This window comes from Scyliorhinus torazame, chromosome 24, assembly GCF_047496885.1.
Source record: "Scyliorhinus torazame isolate Kashiwa2021f chromosome 24, sScyTor2.1, whole genome shotgun sequence".
Classification (NCBI taxonomy): domain Eukaryota; kingdom Metazoa; phylum Chordata; class Chondrichthyes; order Carcharhiniformes; family Scyliorhinidae; genus Scyliorhinus; species Scyliorhinus torazame.
Window position 1 is genome coordinate 5,461,476 of NC_092730.1, and position 17,953 is coordinate 5,479,428.

The window sequence follows — 17,953 nt, forward strand, 5'->3', positions numbered from 1 at the left end:
CTCTCACTGTCAGAGTGTTACTCTCTCACTGTCAGAGTGTTACTCTCACTGTCAGAGTGTTACTCTCTCACTGTCACAGTGTTACTCTCTCACTGTCAGAGTGTTACTCTCTCACTGTCACAGTGTTACTCTCTCACTGTCAGAGTGTTACTCTCTCACTGTCAGAGTGTTACTCTCTCACTGACAGAGTGTTACTCCCTCACTGTCAGAGTGTTACTCTCTCACTGTCAGAGTGTTACTCCCTCACTGTCAGAGTGTTACTCTCTCACTGTCAGAGCGTTACTCTCACTGTCAGAGTGTTACTCACTCACTGTCAGAGTGTTACTCTCTCACTGTCAGAGCGTTACTCTCACTGTCAGAGTGTTACTCTCTCACTGTCAGAGTGTTACTCACTCACTGTCAGAGTGTTACTCTCTCACTGTCAGAGTGTTACTCTCTCACTGTCAGAGCGTTACTCCCTCACTGTCAGAGTGTTACTCTCTCACTGTCAGAGTGTTACTCTCACTGACAGAGTGTTACTCCCTCACTGTCAGAGTGTTACTCTCTCACTGTCAGAGCGTTACTCCCTCACTGACAGAGTGTTACTCTCTCACTGTCAGAGTGTTACTCTCTCACTGTCACAGTGTTACTCTCTCACTGTCAGAGTGTTACTCCCTCACTGTCAGAGTGTTACTCCCTCACTGTCACAGTGTTACTCTCTCACTGTCAGAGTGTTACTCCCTCACTGACAGAGTGTTACTCTCTCACTGACAGAGTGTTACTCCCTCACTGTCAGAGCGTTACTCCCTCACTGTCAGAGCGTTACTCTCTCACTGTCAGAGTGTTACTCTCTCACTGTCAGAGTGTTACTCTCTCACTGTCAGAGTGTTACTCCCTCACTGTCAGAGTGTTACTCTCTCACTGTCAGAGTGTTACTCTCTCACTGTCACAGTGTTACTCTCTCACTGTCAGAGTGTTACTCTCTCACTGTCAGAGTGTTACTCTCACTGACAGAGTGTTACTCCCTCACTGTCAGAGCGTTACTCCCTCACTGTCAGAGCGTTACTCTCTCACTGTCAGAGTGTTACTCTCTCACTGTCAGAGTGTTACTCTCTCACTGTCAGAGTGTTACTCCCTCACTGTCAGAGTGTTACTCTCTCACTGTCAGAGTGTTACTCTCTCACTGTCAGAGTGTTACTCCCTCACTGTCAGAGTGTTACTCTCTCACTGTCAGAGTGTTACTCTCTCACTGTCAGAGTGTTACTCTCTCACTGTCAGAGTGTTACTCTCTCACTGTCACAGTATTACTCTCTCATTGTCAGAGTGTTACTCTCTCACCGTCAGAGTGTTACTCACTCACTGTCAGAGTGTTACTCTCTCACTGTCAGAGTGTTACTCTTTCACTGTCAGAGTGTTACTCTCTCACTGTCAGAGTGTTACTCCCTCACTGTCAGAGTGTTACTCTCTCACTGTCAGAGTGTTACTCTCTCACTGTCACAGTATTACTCTCTCATTGTCAGAGTGTTACTCTCTCACCGTCAGAGTGTTACTCACTCACTGTCAGAGTGTTACTCTCTCACTGTCAGAGTGTTACTCTCTCACTGACAGAGTGTTACTCCCTCACTGTCAGAGTGTTACTCCCTCACTGTCAGAGTGTTACTCTCTCACTGTCACAGTATTACTCTCTCACTGTCAGAGTGTTACTCCCTCACTGTCAGAGTGTTACTCCCTCACTGTCAGAGTGTTACTCCCTCACTGTCAGAGTGTTACTCTCTCACTGTCAGAGTGTTACTCTCTCACTGACAGAGTGTTACTCCCTCACTGTCAGAGTGTTACTCCCTCACTGTCAGAGTGTTACTCTCTCACTGTCACAGTATTACTCTCTCACTGTCAGAGTGTTACTCCCTCACTGTCAGAGTGTTACTCCCTCACTGTCAGAGTGTTACTCCCTCACTGTCAGAGTGTTACTCTCTCACTGTCACAGTATTACTCTCTCACTGTCAGAGTGTTACTCCCTCACTGTCAGAGTGTTACTCCCTCACTGTCAGAGTGTTACTCCCTCACTGTCAGAGTGTTACTCTCTCACTGTCAGAGTGTTACTCTCTCACTGACAGAGTGTTACTCTCTCACTGTCAGAGCGTTACTCCCTCACTGTCAGAGTGTTACTCTCTCACTGTCAGAGTGTTACTCTCTCACTGTCAGAGTGTTACTCCCTCACTGTCAGAGTGTTACTCTCTCACTGTCAGAGTGTTACTCTTTCACTGTCAGAGTGTTACTCTCTCACTGTCAGAGTGTTACTCCCTCACTGTCAGAGTGTTACTCTCTCACTGTCACAGTATTACTCTCTCATTGTCAGAGTGTTACTCTCTCACCGTCAGAGTGTTACTCACTCACTGTCAGAGTGTTACTCTCTCACTGTCAGAGTGTTACTCTTTCACTGTCAGAGTGTTACTCTCTCACTGTCAGAGTGTTACTCTCTCACTGTCACAGTGTTACTCTCTCACTGTCAGAGCGTTACTCTCACTGTCAGAGTGTTACTCCCTCACTGTCAGAGTGTTACTCTCTCACTGACAGAGTGTTACTCCCTCACTGTCAGAGTGTTACTCCCTCACTGTCAGAGTGTTACTCTCTCACTGTCAGAGTGTTACTCTCTCACTGTCAGAGTGTTACTCTCTCACTGTCAGAGTGTTACTCTCTCACTGTCACAGTGTTACTCTCTCACTGTCAGAGCGTTACTCTCACTGTCAGAGTGTTACTCCCTCACTGTCAGAGTGTTACTCTCTCACTGTCAGAGTGTTAGTCCCTCACTGTCAGAGTGTTACTCTCTCACTGTCAGAGTGTTACTCTCTCACTGACAGAGTGTTACTCCCTCACTGTCAGAGTGTTACTCCCTCACTCTCAGAGTGTTACTCTCTCACTCTCACAGTGTTACTCTCTCACTGTCAGAGTGTTACTCTCTCACTGTCAGAGTGTTACTCTCTCACTGTCAGAGTGTTACTCTCTCACTGTCAGAGTGTTACTCTCTCACTGTCAGAGTGTTACTCCCTCACTGTCAGAGTGTTACTCTCTCACTGTCAGAGTGTTACTCTCTCACTGTCAGAGTGTTACTCTCTCACTGTCAGAGTGTTACTCTCACTGTCAGAGTGTTACTCCCTCACTGTCAGAGTGTTACTCTCTCACTGTCAGAGTGTTACTCTCTCACTGTCAGAGTGTTACTCTCTCACTGTCAGAGTGTTACTCCCTCACTGTCAGAGTGTTACTCTCTCACTGTCAGAGTGTTACTCTCACTGTCAGAGTGTTACTCCCTCACTGTCAGAGTGTTACTCTCTCACTGTCAGAGTGTTACTCTCTCACTGTCAGAGTGTTACTCTCACTGTCAGAGTGTTACTCCCTCACTGTCAGAGTGTTACTCTCTCACTGTCAGAGTGTTACTCTCTCACTGTCAGAGTGTTACTCTCTCACTGTCAGAGTGTTACTCTCTCACTGTCAGAGTGTTACTCTCTCACTGTCAGAGTGTTACTCTCTCACTGTCAGAGTGTTACTCTCTCACTGACAGAGTGTTACTCCCTCACTGTCAGAGTGTTACTCTCTCACTGTCAGAGTGTTACTCTCTCACTGTCAGAGTGTTACTCTCTCACTGTCAGAGTGTTACTCCCTCACTGTCAGAGTGTTACTCTCTCACTGTCAGAGCGTTACTCCCTCACTGTCAGAGTGTTACTCTCTCACTGTCAGAGTGTTACTCTCTCACTGTCAGAGTGTTACTCTCTCACTGTCAGAGTGTTACTCCCTCACTGTCAGAGTGTTACTCCCTCACTGTCAGAGTGTTACTCCCTCACTGTCAGAGTGTTACTCTCTCACTGTCAGAGTGTTACTCTCTCACTGTCAGAGTGTTACTCTCTCACTGTCAGAGTGTTACTCTCTCACTGTCAGAGCGTTACTCTCACTGTCAGAGTGTTACTCCCTCACTGTCAGAGTGTTACTCTCTCACTGTCAGAGTGTTACTCTCTCACTGTCAGAGTGTTACTCCCTCACTGTCAGAGCGTTACTCTCTCACTGTCACAGTGTTACTCTCTCACTGTCAGAGTGTTACTCTCTCACTGTCAGAGTGTTACTCTCTCACTGTCAGAGTGTTACTCCCTCACTGACAGAGTGTTACTCCCTCACTGTCAGAGTGTTACTCCCTCACTGTCAGAGTGTTACTCTCTCACTGTCAGAGTGTTACTCTCTCACTGTCAGAGTGTTACTCTCTCACTGACAGAGTGTTACTCTCTCACTGTCAGAGTGTTACTCTCTCACTGTCAGAGTGTTACTCCCTCACTGTCAGAGTGTTACTCCCTCACTGTCAGAGTGTTACTCTCTCACTGTCAGAGTGTTACTCTCTCACTGTCAGAGTGTTACTCTCTCACTGACAGAGTGTTACTCTCTCACTGTCAGAGTGTTACTCTCTCACTGTCAGAGTGTTACTCTCTCACTGTCAGAGCGTTACTCCCTCACTGTCAGAGTGTTACTCTCTCACTGACAGAGTGTTACTCTCTCACTGTCAGAGTGTTACTCTCACTGTCAGAGTGTTACTCTCTCACTGTCAGAGTGTTACTCTCTCACTGTCAGAGTGTTACTCTCTCACTGTCAGAGTGTTACTCCCTCACTGTCAGAGTGTTACTCTCTCACTGTCAGAGTGTTACTCTCTCACTGTCAGAGTGTTACTCTCTCACTGTCAGAGTGTTACTCTCTCACTGTCAGAGTGTTACTCCCTCACTGTCAGAGTGTTACTCTCTCACTGTCAGAGTGTTACTCTCTCACTGTCAGAGTGTTACTCTCTCACTGTCAGAGTGTTACTCTCTCACTGTCAGAGTGTTACTCTCTCACTGTCAGAGTGTTACTCTCTCACTGTCAGAGCGTTACTCTCTCACTGTCAGAGTGTTACTCTCTCACTGACAGAGTGTTACTCTCTCACTGTCAGAGCGTTACTCCCTCACTGTCAGAGTGTTACTCTCTCACTGACAGAGTGTTACTCTCTCACTGTCAGAGTGTTACTCTCACTGTCAGAGTGTTACTCTCTCACTGTCAGAGTGTTACTCTCTCACTGTCAGAGTGTTACTCTCTCACTGTCAGAGTGTTACTCCCTCACTGTCAGAGTGTTACTCCCTCACTGTCAGAGTGTTACTCTCTCACTGTCAGAGTGTTACTCTCTCACTGTCAGAGTGTTACTCTCTCACTGTCCGTCAGTACTGACCCTCTAACAGTGTGGGGCTCCCTCAGTACTGACTCTCTGACAGTGCGGCACTCCCTCAGAACTGACCCCCTGACAGTGCGGCGCTCCCTCAGTACTGACCCTCTGACAGTGCGGCACTCCCTCAGTACTGACCCTCTGACAGTGCAGCACTCCCTCAGTACTGACCCTCTGACAGTGCAGCACTCCCTCAGTACTGACCCTCTGACAGTGCGGCGCTCCCTCAGTACTGACCCTCTGACAGTGCGGCACTCCCTCAGTACTGACCCTCTGACAGTGCAGCACTCCCTCAGTACTGACCCTCTGACAGTGCAGCGCTCCCTCAGCACTGACCCTCTGACAGTGCGGCACTCCCTCAGTACTGACCCTCTAACAGTGTGGGGCTCCCTCAGTACTGACCCTCTGACAGTGCGGCACTCCCTCAGTACTGACCATCTGATAGTGCGTCACTCCCTCAGTCCTGACCCTCTGACAGTGCGGGGCTCCCTCAGTACTGACCCTCTGACAGTGCAGCACTCCCTCAGTGCTGACCGTCTGACAGTGCGGCACTCCCTCAGTGCTGACCCTCTGGCAGTGCGGCACTCCCTCAGTACTGACCCTCTGACAGTGCAGCGCTCCCTCAGCACTGACCCTCTGACAGTGCGACACTCCCTCAGCACTGACCCTCTGACAGTGCGGCGCTCCCTCAGTACTGACCCTCTGACAGTGCGGCACTCCCTCAGCGCTGACCCTCTGACAGTGCGGCACTCCCTCAGCACTGACCCTCTGACAGTGCAGCACTCCCTCAGTACTGACCCTCTGACAGTGCAGCACTCCCTCAGTACTGACCCTCTGACAGTGCGGCACTCCCTCAGTACTGACCCTCTGACAGTGCAGCACTCCCTCAGTACTGACCCTCTGACAGTGCGGCGCTCCCTCAGTACTGAGCCTCTGACAGTGCGGCGCTCCCTCAGTACTGAGCCTCTGACAGTGCGGCACTCCCTCAGTACTGACACTCTGACAGTGCGGCGCTCCCTCAGTACTGAGCCTCTGACAGTGCGGCACTCCCTCAGTGCTGACACTCTGACAGTGCAGCACTCCCTCAGTACTGACCCTCTGACAGTGCGGCACTCCCTCAGTACTGACCCTCTGACAGTGCGGCACTCCCTCTGTACTGACCCTCTGACAGTGCGGCGCTGCCTCAGTACTGACCCTCTGACAGTGCGGCACTCCCTCAGTACTGACCCTCTGACAGTGCGGCACTCCCTCAGTACTGACCCTCTGACAGTGCGGCGCTCCCTCAGTACTGACCCTCTGACAGTGCGGCGCTCCCTCAGTACTGACCCTTTGACAGTGCGGCACTCCCTCAGTACTGACCCTCTGACAGTGCAGCACTCCCTCAGCACTGACCCTCTGACAGTCCGGCACTCCCTCAGCACTGACCCACTGACAGTGCGGCACTCCCTCAGTACTGACCCTCTAACAGTGCAGCACTCCCTCAGTACTGACCCTCTGTCAGTGCAGCACTCCCTCAGTACTGACCCTCTGACAGTGCAGCACTCCCTCAGTACTGACCCTCTCACAGTGCAGCACTCCCTCAGTAGTGACCCTCTGACAGTGCGGCACTCCCTCAGTACTGACCCTATGACAGTCCGGCACTCCCTCAGCATTGACCCACTGACAGTGCGGCACTCCCTCAGCACTGACCCTCTGACAGTGCAGCACTCCCTCAGTACTGACCCTCTGACAGTGCGGCACACCCTCAGTACTGACCCTCTGACAGTGCGGCACTCCCTCAGCACTGACCCTCTGACAGTGCAGCACTCCCTCAGTACTGACCCTCTGACAGTGCGGCACTCCCTCAGCACTGACCCCCTGACAGTGCGGCACTCCCTCAGTACTGACCCTCTGACAGTGCGGCACTCCCTCAGCACTGACCCTCTGACAGTGCAGCACTCTCTCAGTACTGACCCTCTGACAGTGCAGCGCTCCCTCAATACTGACCCTCTAACAGTGTGGGGCTCCCTCAGTACTGACCCTCTGACAGTGCGGCACTCCCTCAGTACTGACCATCTGATAGTGCGTCACTCCCTCAGTCCTGACCCTCTGACAGTGCGGGGCTCCCTCAGTACTGACCCTCTGACAGTGCAGCACTCCCTCAGTGCTGACCGTCTGACAGTGCGGCACTCCCTCAGTGCTGACCCTCTGGCAGTGCGGCACTCCCTCAGTACTGACCCTCTGACAGTGCAGCGCTCCCTCAGCACTGACCCTCTGACAGTGCGACACTCCCTCAGCACTGACCCTCTGACAGTGCGGCGCTCCCTCAGTACTGACCCTCTGACAGTGCGGCACTCCCTCAGCGCTGACCCTCTGACAGTGCGGCACTCCCTCAGCACTGACCCTCTGACAGTGCAGCACTCCCTCAGTACTGACCCTCTGACAGTGCGGCTCCCTCAGTACTGACACTCTGACAGTGCGGCACTTCCTCAGTGCTGACACTCTGACAGTGCAGCACTCCCTCAGTACTGACCCTCTGACAGTGCGGCACTCCCTCAGTACTGACCCTCTGACAGTGCGGCACTCCCTCTGTACTGTCCCTCTGACAGTGCGGCACTCCCTCAGCACTGAACCTCTGACAGTGCGGCGCTCCCTCAGCACTGACCCTCTGACAGTGCGGCACTCCCTCAGCACTGACCCTCTGACAGTGCGGCGCTGCCTCAGTACTGACCCTCTGACAGTGCGGCACTCCCTCAGTACTGACCCTCTGACAGTGCGGCACTCCCTCAGTACTGACCCTCTGACAGTGCGGCGCTCCCTCAGTACTGACCCTCTGACAGTGCGGCGCTCCCTCAGTACTGACCCTTTGACAGTGCGGCACTCCCTCAGTACTGACCCTCTGACAGTGCAGCACTCCCTCAGTACTGACCCTCTGACAGTGCGGCACTCCCTCAGCACTGACCCACTGACAGTGCGGCACTCCCTCAGTACTGACCCTCTAACAGTGCAGCACTCCCTCAGTACTGACCCTCTGTCAGTGCAGCACTCCCTCAGTACTGACCCTCTCACAGTGCAGCACTCCCTCAGTACTGACCCTCTGACAGTGCAGCACTCCCTCAGTACTGACCCTCTGACAGTCCGGCACTCCCTCAGCATTGACCCACTGACAGTGCGGCACTCCCTCAGCACTGACCCTCTGACAGTGCAGCACTCCCTCAGTACTGACCCTCTGACAGTGCGGCACACCCTCAGTACTGACCCTCTGACAGTGCGGCACTCCCTCAGCACTGACCCTCTGACAGTGCAGCACTCCCTCAGTACTGACCCTCTGACAGTGCGGCACTCCCTCAGCACTGACCCCCTGACAGTGCGGCACTCCCTCAGTACTGACCCTCTGACAGTGCAACACTCCCTCAGTACTGACCCTCCGACAGTGCGGCGCTCCCTCAGTACTGACCCTCTGACAGTGCGGCACTCCCTCAGCACTGACCCTCTGACAGTGCAGCACTCCCTCAGTACTGACCCTCTGACAGTGCGGCACTCCCTCAGCACTGACCCCCTGACAGTGCAGCACTCCCTCAGCTCTGACACTCTGACAGTGCGGCGCTCCCTCAGTACTGACCCTCTGACAGTGCGGCGCTCCCTAAGTACTGACCCTCTGACAGTGCAGCACTCCCTCAGTACTGACCCTCTGACAGTGCGGCACTCCCTCAGTACTGACCCTCTGACAGTGCGGCACTCCCTCAGTACTGACCCTCTGACAGTGCGGCACTCCCTCAGTACTGACCCTCTGACAGTGCGGCACTCCCTCAGCACTGACCCTCTGACAGTGCGGCACTCCCTCAGTACTGACCCTCTGACAGTGCGGCACTCCCTCAGTACTGACTCTCTGACAGTGCGGCACTCCCTCGGTACTGCCCCTCTGACAGTGCGGCGCTCCCTCAGTACTGACCCTCTGACAGTGCGGCACTCCCTCAGCACTGACCCTCTGACAGTGCGGCACTCCCTCAGTACTGACTCTCTGACAGTGCGGCACTCCCTCAGTACTGACTCTCTGACAGTGCGGCACTCCCTCGGTACTGACCCTCTGACAGTGCGGCGCTCCCTCAGTACTGACCCTCTGACAGTGCGGCACTCCCTCAGCACTGACCCTCTGACAGTGCGGCACTCCCTCAGTACTGACTCTCTGACAGTGCGGCACTCCCTTGGTACTGACCCTCTGACAGTGCGGCACTCCCTCAGAACTGACCCTCTGACAGTGCAGCACTCCCTCAGTACTGACCCTCTGACAGTGCGGCACTCCCTCAGTACTGACCCTCTGACAGTGCGGCTCTCCCTCAGTACTGACCCTCTGACAGTGCAGCACTCCCTCAGTACTGACCCTCTGACAGTGCGGCGCTCCCTCAGTACTGACCCTCTGACAGTGCGGCACTCCCTCAGCACTGACCCTCTGACAGTGCGGCACTCCCTCAGTACTGACCCTCTGACAGTGCGGCGCTCCCTCAGTACTGACCCTCTGATAGTGCAGCACTCCCTCTGTACTGACCCTCTGACAGTGCGGCACTCCCTCGGTACTGACCCTCTGACAGTGCGGCACTCCCTCAGTACTGACCCTCTGACAGTGCAGCACTCCCTCAGTACTGACCCTCTGACAGTGCGGCACTCCCTCAGTACTGACCCTCTGACAGTGCGGCTCTCCCTCAGTACTGACCCTCTGACAGTGCAGCACTCCCTCAGTACTGACCCTCTGACAGTGCGGCGCTCCCTCAGTACTGACCCTCTGACAGTGCGGCACTCCCTCAGCACTGACCCTCTGACAGTGCGGCACTCCCTCAGTACTGACCCTCTGACAGTGCGGCGCTCCCTCAGTACTGACCCTCTGATAGTGCAGCACTCCCTCTGTACTGACCCTCTGACAGTGCGGCACTCCCTCGGTACTGACCCTCTGACAGTGCGGCACTCCCTCGGTACTGACCCTCTGACAGTGCGGTGCTCCCTCAGTACTGACCCTCTGATAGTGCGGCGCTCCCTCAGTACTGACCCTCTGACAGTGCGGCACTCCCTCAGTACTGACCCTCTGACAGTTCAGAACTCCCTCAGTACTGACCCTCTGACAGTGCGGCACTCCCTCAGAACTAACTCTGGGCGTGTCAACAATGGACATTTAGCTGACGTCTCTGGATGGGGAAGGATCATGACCTTCCAATTCGGAATCAAAATAACAAGTGAATAATTTTAAAATGAGTTTCTGTGATGTGACCTTCGCAGGCTAGGCCTGCATTTGTGCCTCATCGCTAATTTCTCTCGTTCCGAGTGCCAGGCGACATTTAAGAGTCAACCCCCTTGGTCTGGGCAAGGACAACAGGGACGTTATTGAACCGGATGGATATTTACAACAATCGGCAATGGTCACCGTTCGGTTTTTAATTCTGTTGAAGGTTTCTTGACTGTTTCCGTCGGTGCAAGACGTTAAATGATGTGATGTAACTTGCAGGAGGGTTTGTGGAAGACGGCGTAGAGGGGATTCAGTCAGACTCTGAAAGCGTGGCGGGCTGCATATGGTCACAGACGGAGCCCGTCGTCTGAATTAACAGTGAAACTCCTCCTGCTGCCCCCCTGGGCTCGCTCAGGGCTGTTACCTTCCTGCGTTCCCTCTCCATATTCACGTTCCCCTAGACGGCCCAGTTAGTCTACAATTCGAGGCACTGAGTCAGGATTGCACTATATTCAGCGTTGGAAAAAGATTAATCCTGTCATCCACCCCAGATTGAGTTGGCCAGCACTCGTTAAACGGATTAAGACTGTGCGCAGGCCACGTTTCTCTAAGTAACTGACCAGGTGATGTGGATAATGAAGCCCAAGCCTTTAAACTATTCTTAAATCCACAGAGGCCTTCACTTGCTGCTCCCGGTAACTGGTTTGTTTCTTTTGTGCCAACGATCGCTCACACTTTGGTGCTGGAGTTGGTACAAGTTGGAGACGTCCCTGTTCACCCATAACTCCTCACCTTCGCTGGCCTACGTTGGTTCCCGGGGCCTACATCGCCTCCCTTTTAAAACTCCCGTGTTCAAACGCCTTCTCGGCCTCACTATCCCGGCCCCCCTCTGCGGCCCTCCCACTCTCGGCCCTGTCTGAGCTCCTCCACTTCCAGCTCCCTTTAGCACCTGCCATTCCCATCGCCCCATCGGCGACCTTGCCTTCCGCTGCCTGGACCCTGTGGTAGTATGTATTGGGGGTCATGTGGGACAGGAAGCCCTAATGTCATTGGCTGACAGATCCCGGGTCCTGGTTGGCCGTTGACCTCAAGCTCCGCCCTGAAGGCGGAGTATAAGAAGCCGGAGTCCTCCCCCGCAGGCCATTCTACTATCGAGCTGCGGGGGAACAGACACGCTTAATAAAGCCTCATCGACTTCACTCTATTCGTCTCACGGAGTCTTTGTGCGCTACAATTTATTAAGCGTGTCTGTTCCCCCGCAGCTCGATAGTCCCTGGAGAGCACAGGTGGTAGTAGTGAAGACAGGGGAGAAACAAAGGATGGTCATTGACTATAGCCAGACCATCAACAGGTACACACAACTAGACGCGTACCCTCTCCCCCGCATATCCGACATGGTCAATCGGATTGCCCAGTGTAAAGTCTTCTCCACCGTGGACCTCAAGTCCGCCTACCATCAGCTCCCCATCCACCCAAGTGACCGCAAGTACACAGCCTTCGAGGCAGACGGGCGATTATACCACTTCTTACAGGTCCCTTTTGGCGTCACAAACGGTGTCTCGGTCTTCCAACGAGAGATGGACCGAATGGTTGATCAACATGGGTTGCGGGCCACGTTCCCGTACCTCGACAACGTAACCATCTGCGGCCACGATCAGCAGGACCACGACGCCAACCTCCAAAAATTCCTCCAGACCGCTAACGCCCTGAACCTCACGTACAACGAGGACAAGTGCGTTTTTAGCACAAACCGGCTAGCCATCTTGGGATATGTAGTGCGCAATGGGATAATAGGCCCCAACCCCGAACGTATGCGCGCACTCATGGAATTTCCCCTCCTGCACTGCCCAAAAGCCCTGAAACGCTGCTTGGGGTTCTTTTCGTACTACGCCCAGTGGGTCCCCCAGTATGCAGACAAGGCCCGCCCCCTAATACAGACCACGACCTTCCCCCTGTCGACAAAGGCTCGCCAGGCTTTCAGCCGCATCAAAGCGGATATCGCAAAGGCCACGATGCGCGCCATCGACGAGTCCCTCCCCTTCCAGGTCGAGAGCGACGCCTCCGACGTAGCTCTAGCGGCCACCCTTAACCAAACGGGCAGACCCGTGGCCTTTTTCTCCCGAACCCTCCACGCCTCAGAAATCCGCCACTCCTCAGTGGAAAAGGAAGCCCAAGCCATAGTGGAAGCTGTGCGACATTGGAGGCATTACCTGGTCGGCAGGAGATTCACTCTCCTCACGGACCAACGGTCGGTAGCCTTCATGTTCGATAGTGCACAGCGGGGCAAAATCAAAAACGACAAAATCTTAAGGTGGAGGATCGAGCTCTCCACCTTCAACGATGAGATTTTGTATCGTCCCGGAAAGCTGAACTAGCCGTCCGATGCCCTATCCCGCGGCACATGTGCCAACGCACAAATTGACCGCCTCCAAACCCTCCACGAGGACCTCTGCCACCCGGGGGTCACTCGGTTTTACCACTTCATCAAGTCCCGCAATCTCCCATACTCTTTAGAGGAGGTCCGTACAGTCACAAGGGACTGCCACATCTGCGCGGAATGCAAGCCGCATTTTTTCAGGCCAGATGGAGCGCTTCCCGCCCCTTTGAACGCCTCAGTCTCGATTTCAAAGGGCCCCTCCCCTCCACCGACCGCAACGCATATTTTCTTAATGTAGTGGACGAATACTCCCGCTTCCCTTTTGCCATTCCCTGTTCTGACATGACCGCGGCCACAGTCATTAAAGCCCTGAACAGCATCTTCACACTGTTCGGTTACCCCGCATACGTCCACAGCGACAGGGGGTCCTCTTTCATGAGTGACGAGCTGCGCCAGTTCCTGCTCAGCAAGGGCATAGCCTCAAGCAGGACGACCAGCTACAACCCCCGGGGGAACGGGCAAGTAGAAAGGGAGAACGGCACGGTCTGGAAGGCCGTCCTACTGGCCCTACGGTCCAGGGACCTCCCAGTTTCACGGTGGCAGGAGGTCCTCCCGGACGCTCTCCATTCCATCCGGTCGTTATTATGTACGAGCACTAATCAAACGCCTCACGAGCGTCTCCTTGTCTTCCCTAGGAGGTCCTCCTCTGGAACGTCGCTGCCGACCTGGCTGGCGGCCCCAGGACCCATCCTGCTCCGAAAGCATATGCGGGCACATAAGGCGGACCCGTTGGTCGAGAGGGTTCACCTCCTCCACGCAAACCCCCAGTACGCCTACGTGGAGTACCCCGACGGCCGACAGGACACGGTCTCCCTGCGGGATCTGGTGCCCGCCGGCAACACGCACACCCCCCCCGACACCATCAACCCAACCCCCCCCTTCCTGCCACCGCCGCACCCCGCGACCGCCCCCTTCCCAGGAGGATCGGTTCCCCTCCCCTCAGCACCGACCAAGAATCAAGCCCGAGCTGAAACCGTACGGCTCCTGGAGGCGCCAACACTGGTACAAGCACCACCACCACCGCCGGGGCCGAGGCGATCGACACGGACGACCAGACCGCCCGACCGACTCGTGGCGTCGATGTAAAACAAATATGGACTGTTCACAAGAACATTTTGCTTTTCTTCCTATACCCTCTGTAAATAGTTGCAACAGGACAAAATTGTCCAATACTGTATTACCATGTGAATGTTTTGTCCTCCCAGGACCAGCCCTGTAAACCCTTACCATCATACGAAGCATCACCCCGCCGGGTTCATTTTTGACAAGGGGTGAATGTGGTAGTATGTATTGGGGGTCATGTGGGACTGGAAGCCCTAATGTCATTGGCTGACAGATCCCGGGTCCTGGTTGGCCGTTGACCTCAAGCTCCGCCCTGAAGGCGGAGTATAAGATGCCGGAGTCTTCCCCCGCAGGCCAGTTTACTATCGAGCTGCGGGGGAACAGACACGCTTAATAAAGCCTCATCGACTTCACTCTATTCGTCTCACGGAGTCTTTGTGCGCTACAGACCCAAAGCTCCTGAATTCCCCCTTCCGAACCCCTCCTCCTCCACGAACCCCTTTAAAATCTACTGAGACTATCTCTGGCCCGACGTCAGGTTTTGTTTGATAATGTGTGTTTTTTCAAAGATGGTGCGTAAATGCAAATGACAAAACACGACTTTGTCAAAGTGTTTTGATAAATAATATTCTTAATATACAGAGGTCCCTTGATCAGACCTTTATTTGAGAATTGTCTTGCTGGTTTTGGTCTATCACTTTATAATTTGTCAGCACAATTACAGAGACGTCACTACAGGGCTAACACTGCACAGAACCCCAGCCTTGGCAATGTCCCCTCTCTGTCCCATCACCGCCTCCCTCAGGCCGAGGGAAGCCATTTTCATTCTGCCATTGCTCACTCCAGCTGCCATTTTGAATGTTGGTAGAGGTGTCGCCTCTCTGCTGGGATTGGATTGGATTTGTTTATTGTCACGTGTACCGAGGTACAGTGAGAAGTATTTTTCTGCGAGCAGCTCAACAGATCATTAAGTACATGAGAAGAAAAGGGAAGAAAAGAAAATACATAATAGGGCAACACAACACATCCAATGTAACTACATAAACACTAGCATCGGGTGAAGCATACAGGGTGTAGTGTTAATGAGGTCAGTCCATAAGAGGGTCATTTAGGAGTCTGGTGACAGTGGGGAAGAAGCTGTTTTTGAGTCTGTTCGCGCGTGTTCTCAGACTTCTGTATCTCCTGCCCGATGGAAGAAGTTGGAAGAGTGAGTAAGCCGGGTGGGAGGGGTCTTTGATTGTGCTGCCCGCTTTCCCCAGGCAGCGGGAGGTGTAGATGGAGTCAGTGGATGGGAGGCAGGTTCGTGTGATGGACTGGGCGGTGTTCACGACTCTCTGAAGTTTCTTGCGGTCCTGGGCCGAGCAGTTGCCATACCAGGCTGTGATGCAGCCCGATCGGATACTTTCTATGGTGTATCTGCAAAAGTTGGTAAGAGTCAATGTGGACATGCCAAACTTCCGTAGTTTCCTGAGGAAGTAGTTGTGCTTTCTTGGTGGTAGTGTCAACGTGGGGGTGTATCTATTGGGTTTGTCAACCCCTGCACAACTGCCCTGGGCCCTCCATGTATCAAAGACCGGTTTCCCTGACGCATTGTGGTCAAACCCAGGAGATAATGGGGATTGTTTTTTTAAATTATGAATTTTCTTCAATTTCTTCACAATTCTGTTTATTATTTTGTACCGGTATTCGAATTGGAGATGGAGCTGAGGAGTTGTCGGTGCTAACACCGCTGTGCGAGAATCATGGGTTTGAGCCCGGGGGGGATGGATAGTGTATACTGGAGGTGGAGGGAAGTGGGGCTGGTCAAGGTGAGGGATCTGTATTTGGAGGAAGGGTTCGCCAGTCTGGAGGAGCTCAGGGAGAGGGTAGAGCTGCCGAGGGGGAGTGAGTTCAGGTATCTACAGGTTAGGGACTTTGCACGAAACGTCTGGATTGCCGGGATACACCCTGCTGGAGCGACTGCTGCTTCCGGATGTGGAAGGGGAGGGAAGAATTGGGGATGTATACAAGTGACTGGGGGAGCAGGGAGGCGAGCGGGTGGTGAAGATCAAGGTGAAATGGGAAGCGCCGTTGGGAATGGAGATCAATTGGGGAGTATGGAGTGAGGCACTGCGAAGGGTAAACGGGACCTCCTCGTGTGCGAGGATGAGCCTGATACAGTTTAAGGTGGTGCACAGGGTGCATATGACTCGGGCGAGAATGAGTGGGTTCTTTCAGGGGGTAGCAGATGAGTGTGAGAGGTGTGGGCGGGGGCCAGCGAATCACGCGCACATGTTTTGAGGTTGTGAAAAATTGGGAAGATTCTGGGCGGGAGTGTTCGCGGTCTTAGCCAGGATCGTGGAGGAGGGCGTGGACCCGGACCCTTTGGTGACGATATTTGGGGTTTCAGAGAAGCCGGAGCTCATGGAGAGGAGGAAGGCCGATGTCGTGGCCTTCGCCTCTCTGATTGCACGGCGACGAATTTTGCTGGAGTGGCGGTCGGCATCGCCACCGGGGGGAGCGGCCTGGTTGGGTGACCTGTATGACTTCCTGCGGTTAGAGAAGATAAAGTATGAGTTAAGGGGCTCAGCAGGGGAGTTTGAGAGAAGGTGGGGGATGTTTGTGACCGCGTCTGAGGAGCTGTTCGTCTGATTGGGGAGGTGCTAGGGTTACGGGTCACTCAACGCCCCGAGCAGGAACCAGGGCAATGCTGGCCGGGAGTTTGCGTGGTGAAGGAGAATCAACGTCACAGATCAGCTATGTCCAATAGTTGCCTCTGGTGCGTCTCCTGTGACCCAAGCGGGCGTTCCTCCCGGTTGGAAAATGTCTATTTATCTGTCTTGTTCCCCTCTGTTGGCGTCGCCTCAGTTGCCGCTGGCTCCGCCTTCACCTGGTTGAAGTTGAACTTGTCCTTCAGGGCCTGCACAATGGTACACACAGTCTCCATCGGGCCCTTCTCCAGCAGGTAACCCTCAGAGTCACACTCGGGGTTCTCCTGTCCCACCACAGCCTCCGTCGCAATGCTGAGGTAGCGCAGACCAGTCAACACACCGAGCTGTAGACACAACAAACAAGACCCTAATCATCAGACACTCACTGTACAGGAGGACAATCATCTACCCCCCTCCCCCCTATCACCAGGCGGAGGGAAAGGAGGTGAGTGGGCCACACTCAGAGGTAACCCCGAGGGGTGAGACAGTCACCAGTTGGGGGTTAGGGGCAGTCTTTGTTTTCTGATGGACGGCGCGCTGGGACCGCTCTCGATTCGGGTCCTCAGCTTCTCGCCATATTCATCAATGACCTGGGTGAAAGACTGGAGAATAATCGCTGAAAAAATAGACAAAGCTGTCAAAGTTTTTCATCTTATACTCATCAGGTGGTGGTCTATCTGAAGTAACTGTGTTCGGTTCATAGGAAGGATATATTGGCCTGAGATTTGAAAGTCGCACAGGTCCACGAGCTTGATACTGGGGCTAAAAGGGTTCATTTCGAAAGTCAGGTTGCACAGACGAGGCTGTATTCCCCTGAATATGGAAGATTAAGGGGTCAATTAATCGAGAGATTTAAGATCATTTGATTGAGGATTTGAAAGGTTCCGTTGAGGGAAACTTTCCTCTCCCAGTGACGGCCACATTCTAGAAATAAATGAAATAAGGAATCTAAACCTTAATTTAATGCAAGATTGTGACAATGCAATGAAATGCAGAAACTTCTTCCTGACAGTTCTCACTGAAAGACAAGCACGGGATGGTACAATGGTTAACACTGCTGTGTCACAGAGCCAGGGACCCGGGTTAACACTGCTGTCTCACAGAGCCAGGGGCCCGGGTTAACACTGCTGCCTCACAGAGCCGGGGACCCGGGTTAACACTGCTACCTCACAGTGCCAGGGACCCGGGTTAACACTGCTGTCTCACAGTGCCAGGGACCCGGGTTAACACGGCTGTCTCACAGTGCCAGGGTCCCGGGTTAGCACTGCTGTCTCACAGTGCCAGGGACCCGGGTTAACACTGCTGTCTCACAGTGCCAGGGACCCGGGTTAACACTGCGGTCTCACAGTGCCAGGGACCCGGGT

General features: G+C 53.6%; 2 protein-coding genes across 2 annotated transcripts in view; both read right to left on the reverse strand.

The window, feature by feature from the left end:
- LOC140400183 (REST corepressor 2-like) overlaps positions 1-17,953 on the reverse strand; it is a 1,146,610-nt gene that overhangs the window by 923,303 nt on the left and 205,354 nt on the right. The gene's annotated exons all lie outside the window — the stretch shown is intronic.
- The window catches only part of LOC140399835 (RDS/peripherin-like protein xRDS35), a 28,625-nt gene continuing 25,216 nt past the window's right edge, over positions 14,545-17,953 (reverse strand). Inside the window, exon 3 of the mRNA XM_072489288.1 lies at positions 14,545-16,933. Coding sequence (XP_072345389.1) covers positions 16,706-16,933 — 228 coding nt within the window. The 3' untranslated portion in view covers positions 14,545-16,705. The remainder of the gene's footprint in view (positions 16,934-17,953) is intronic.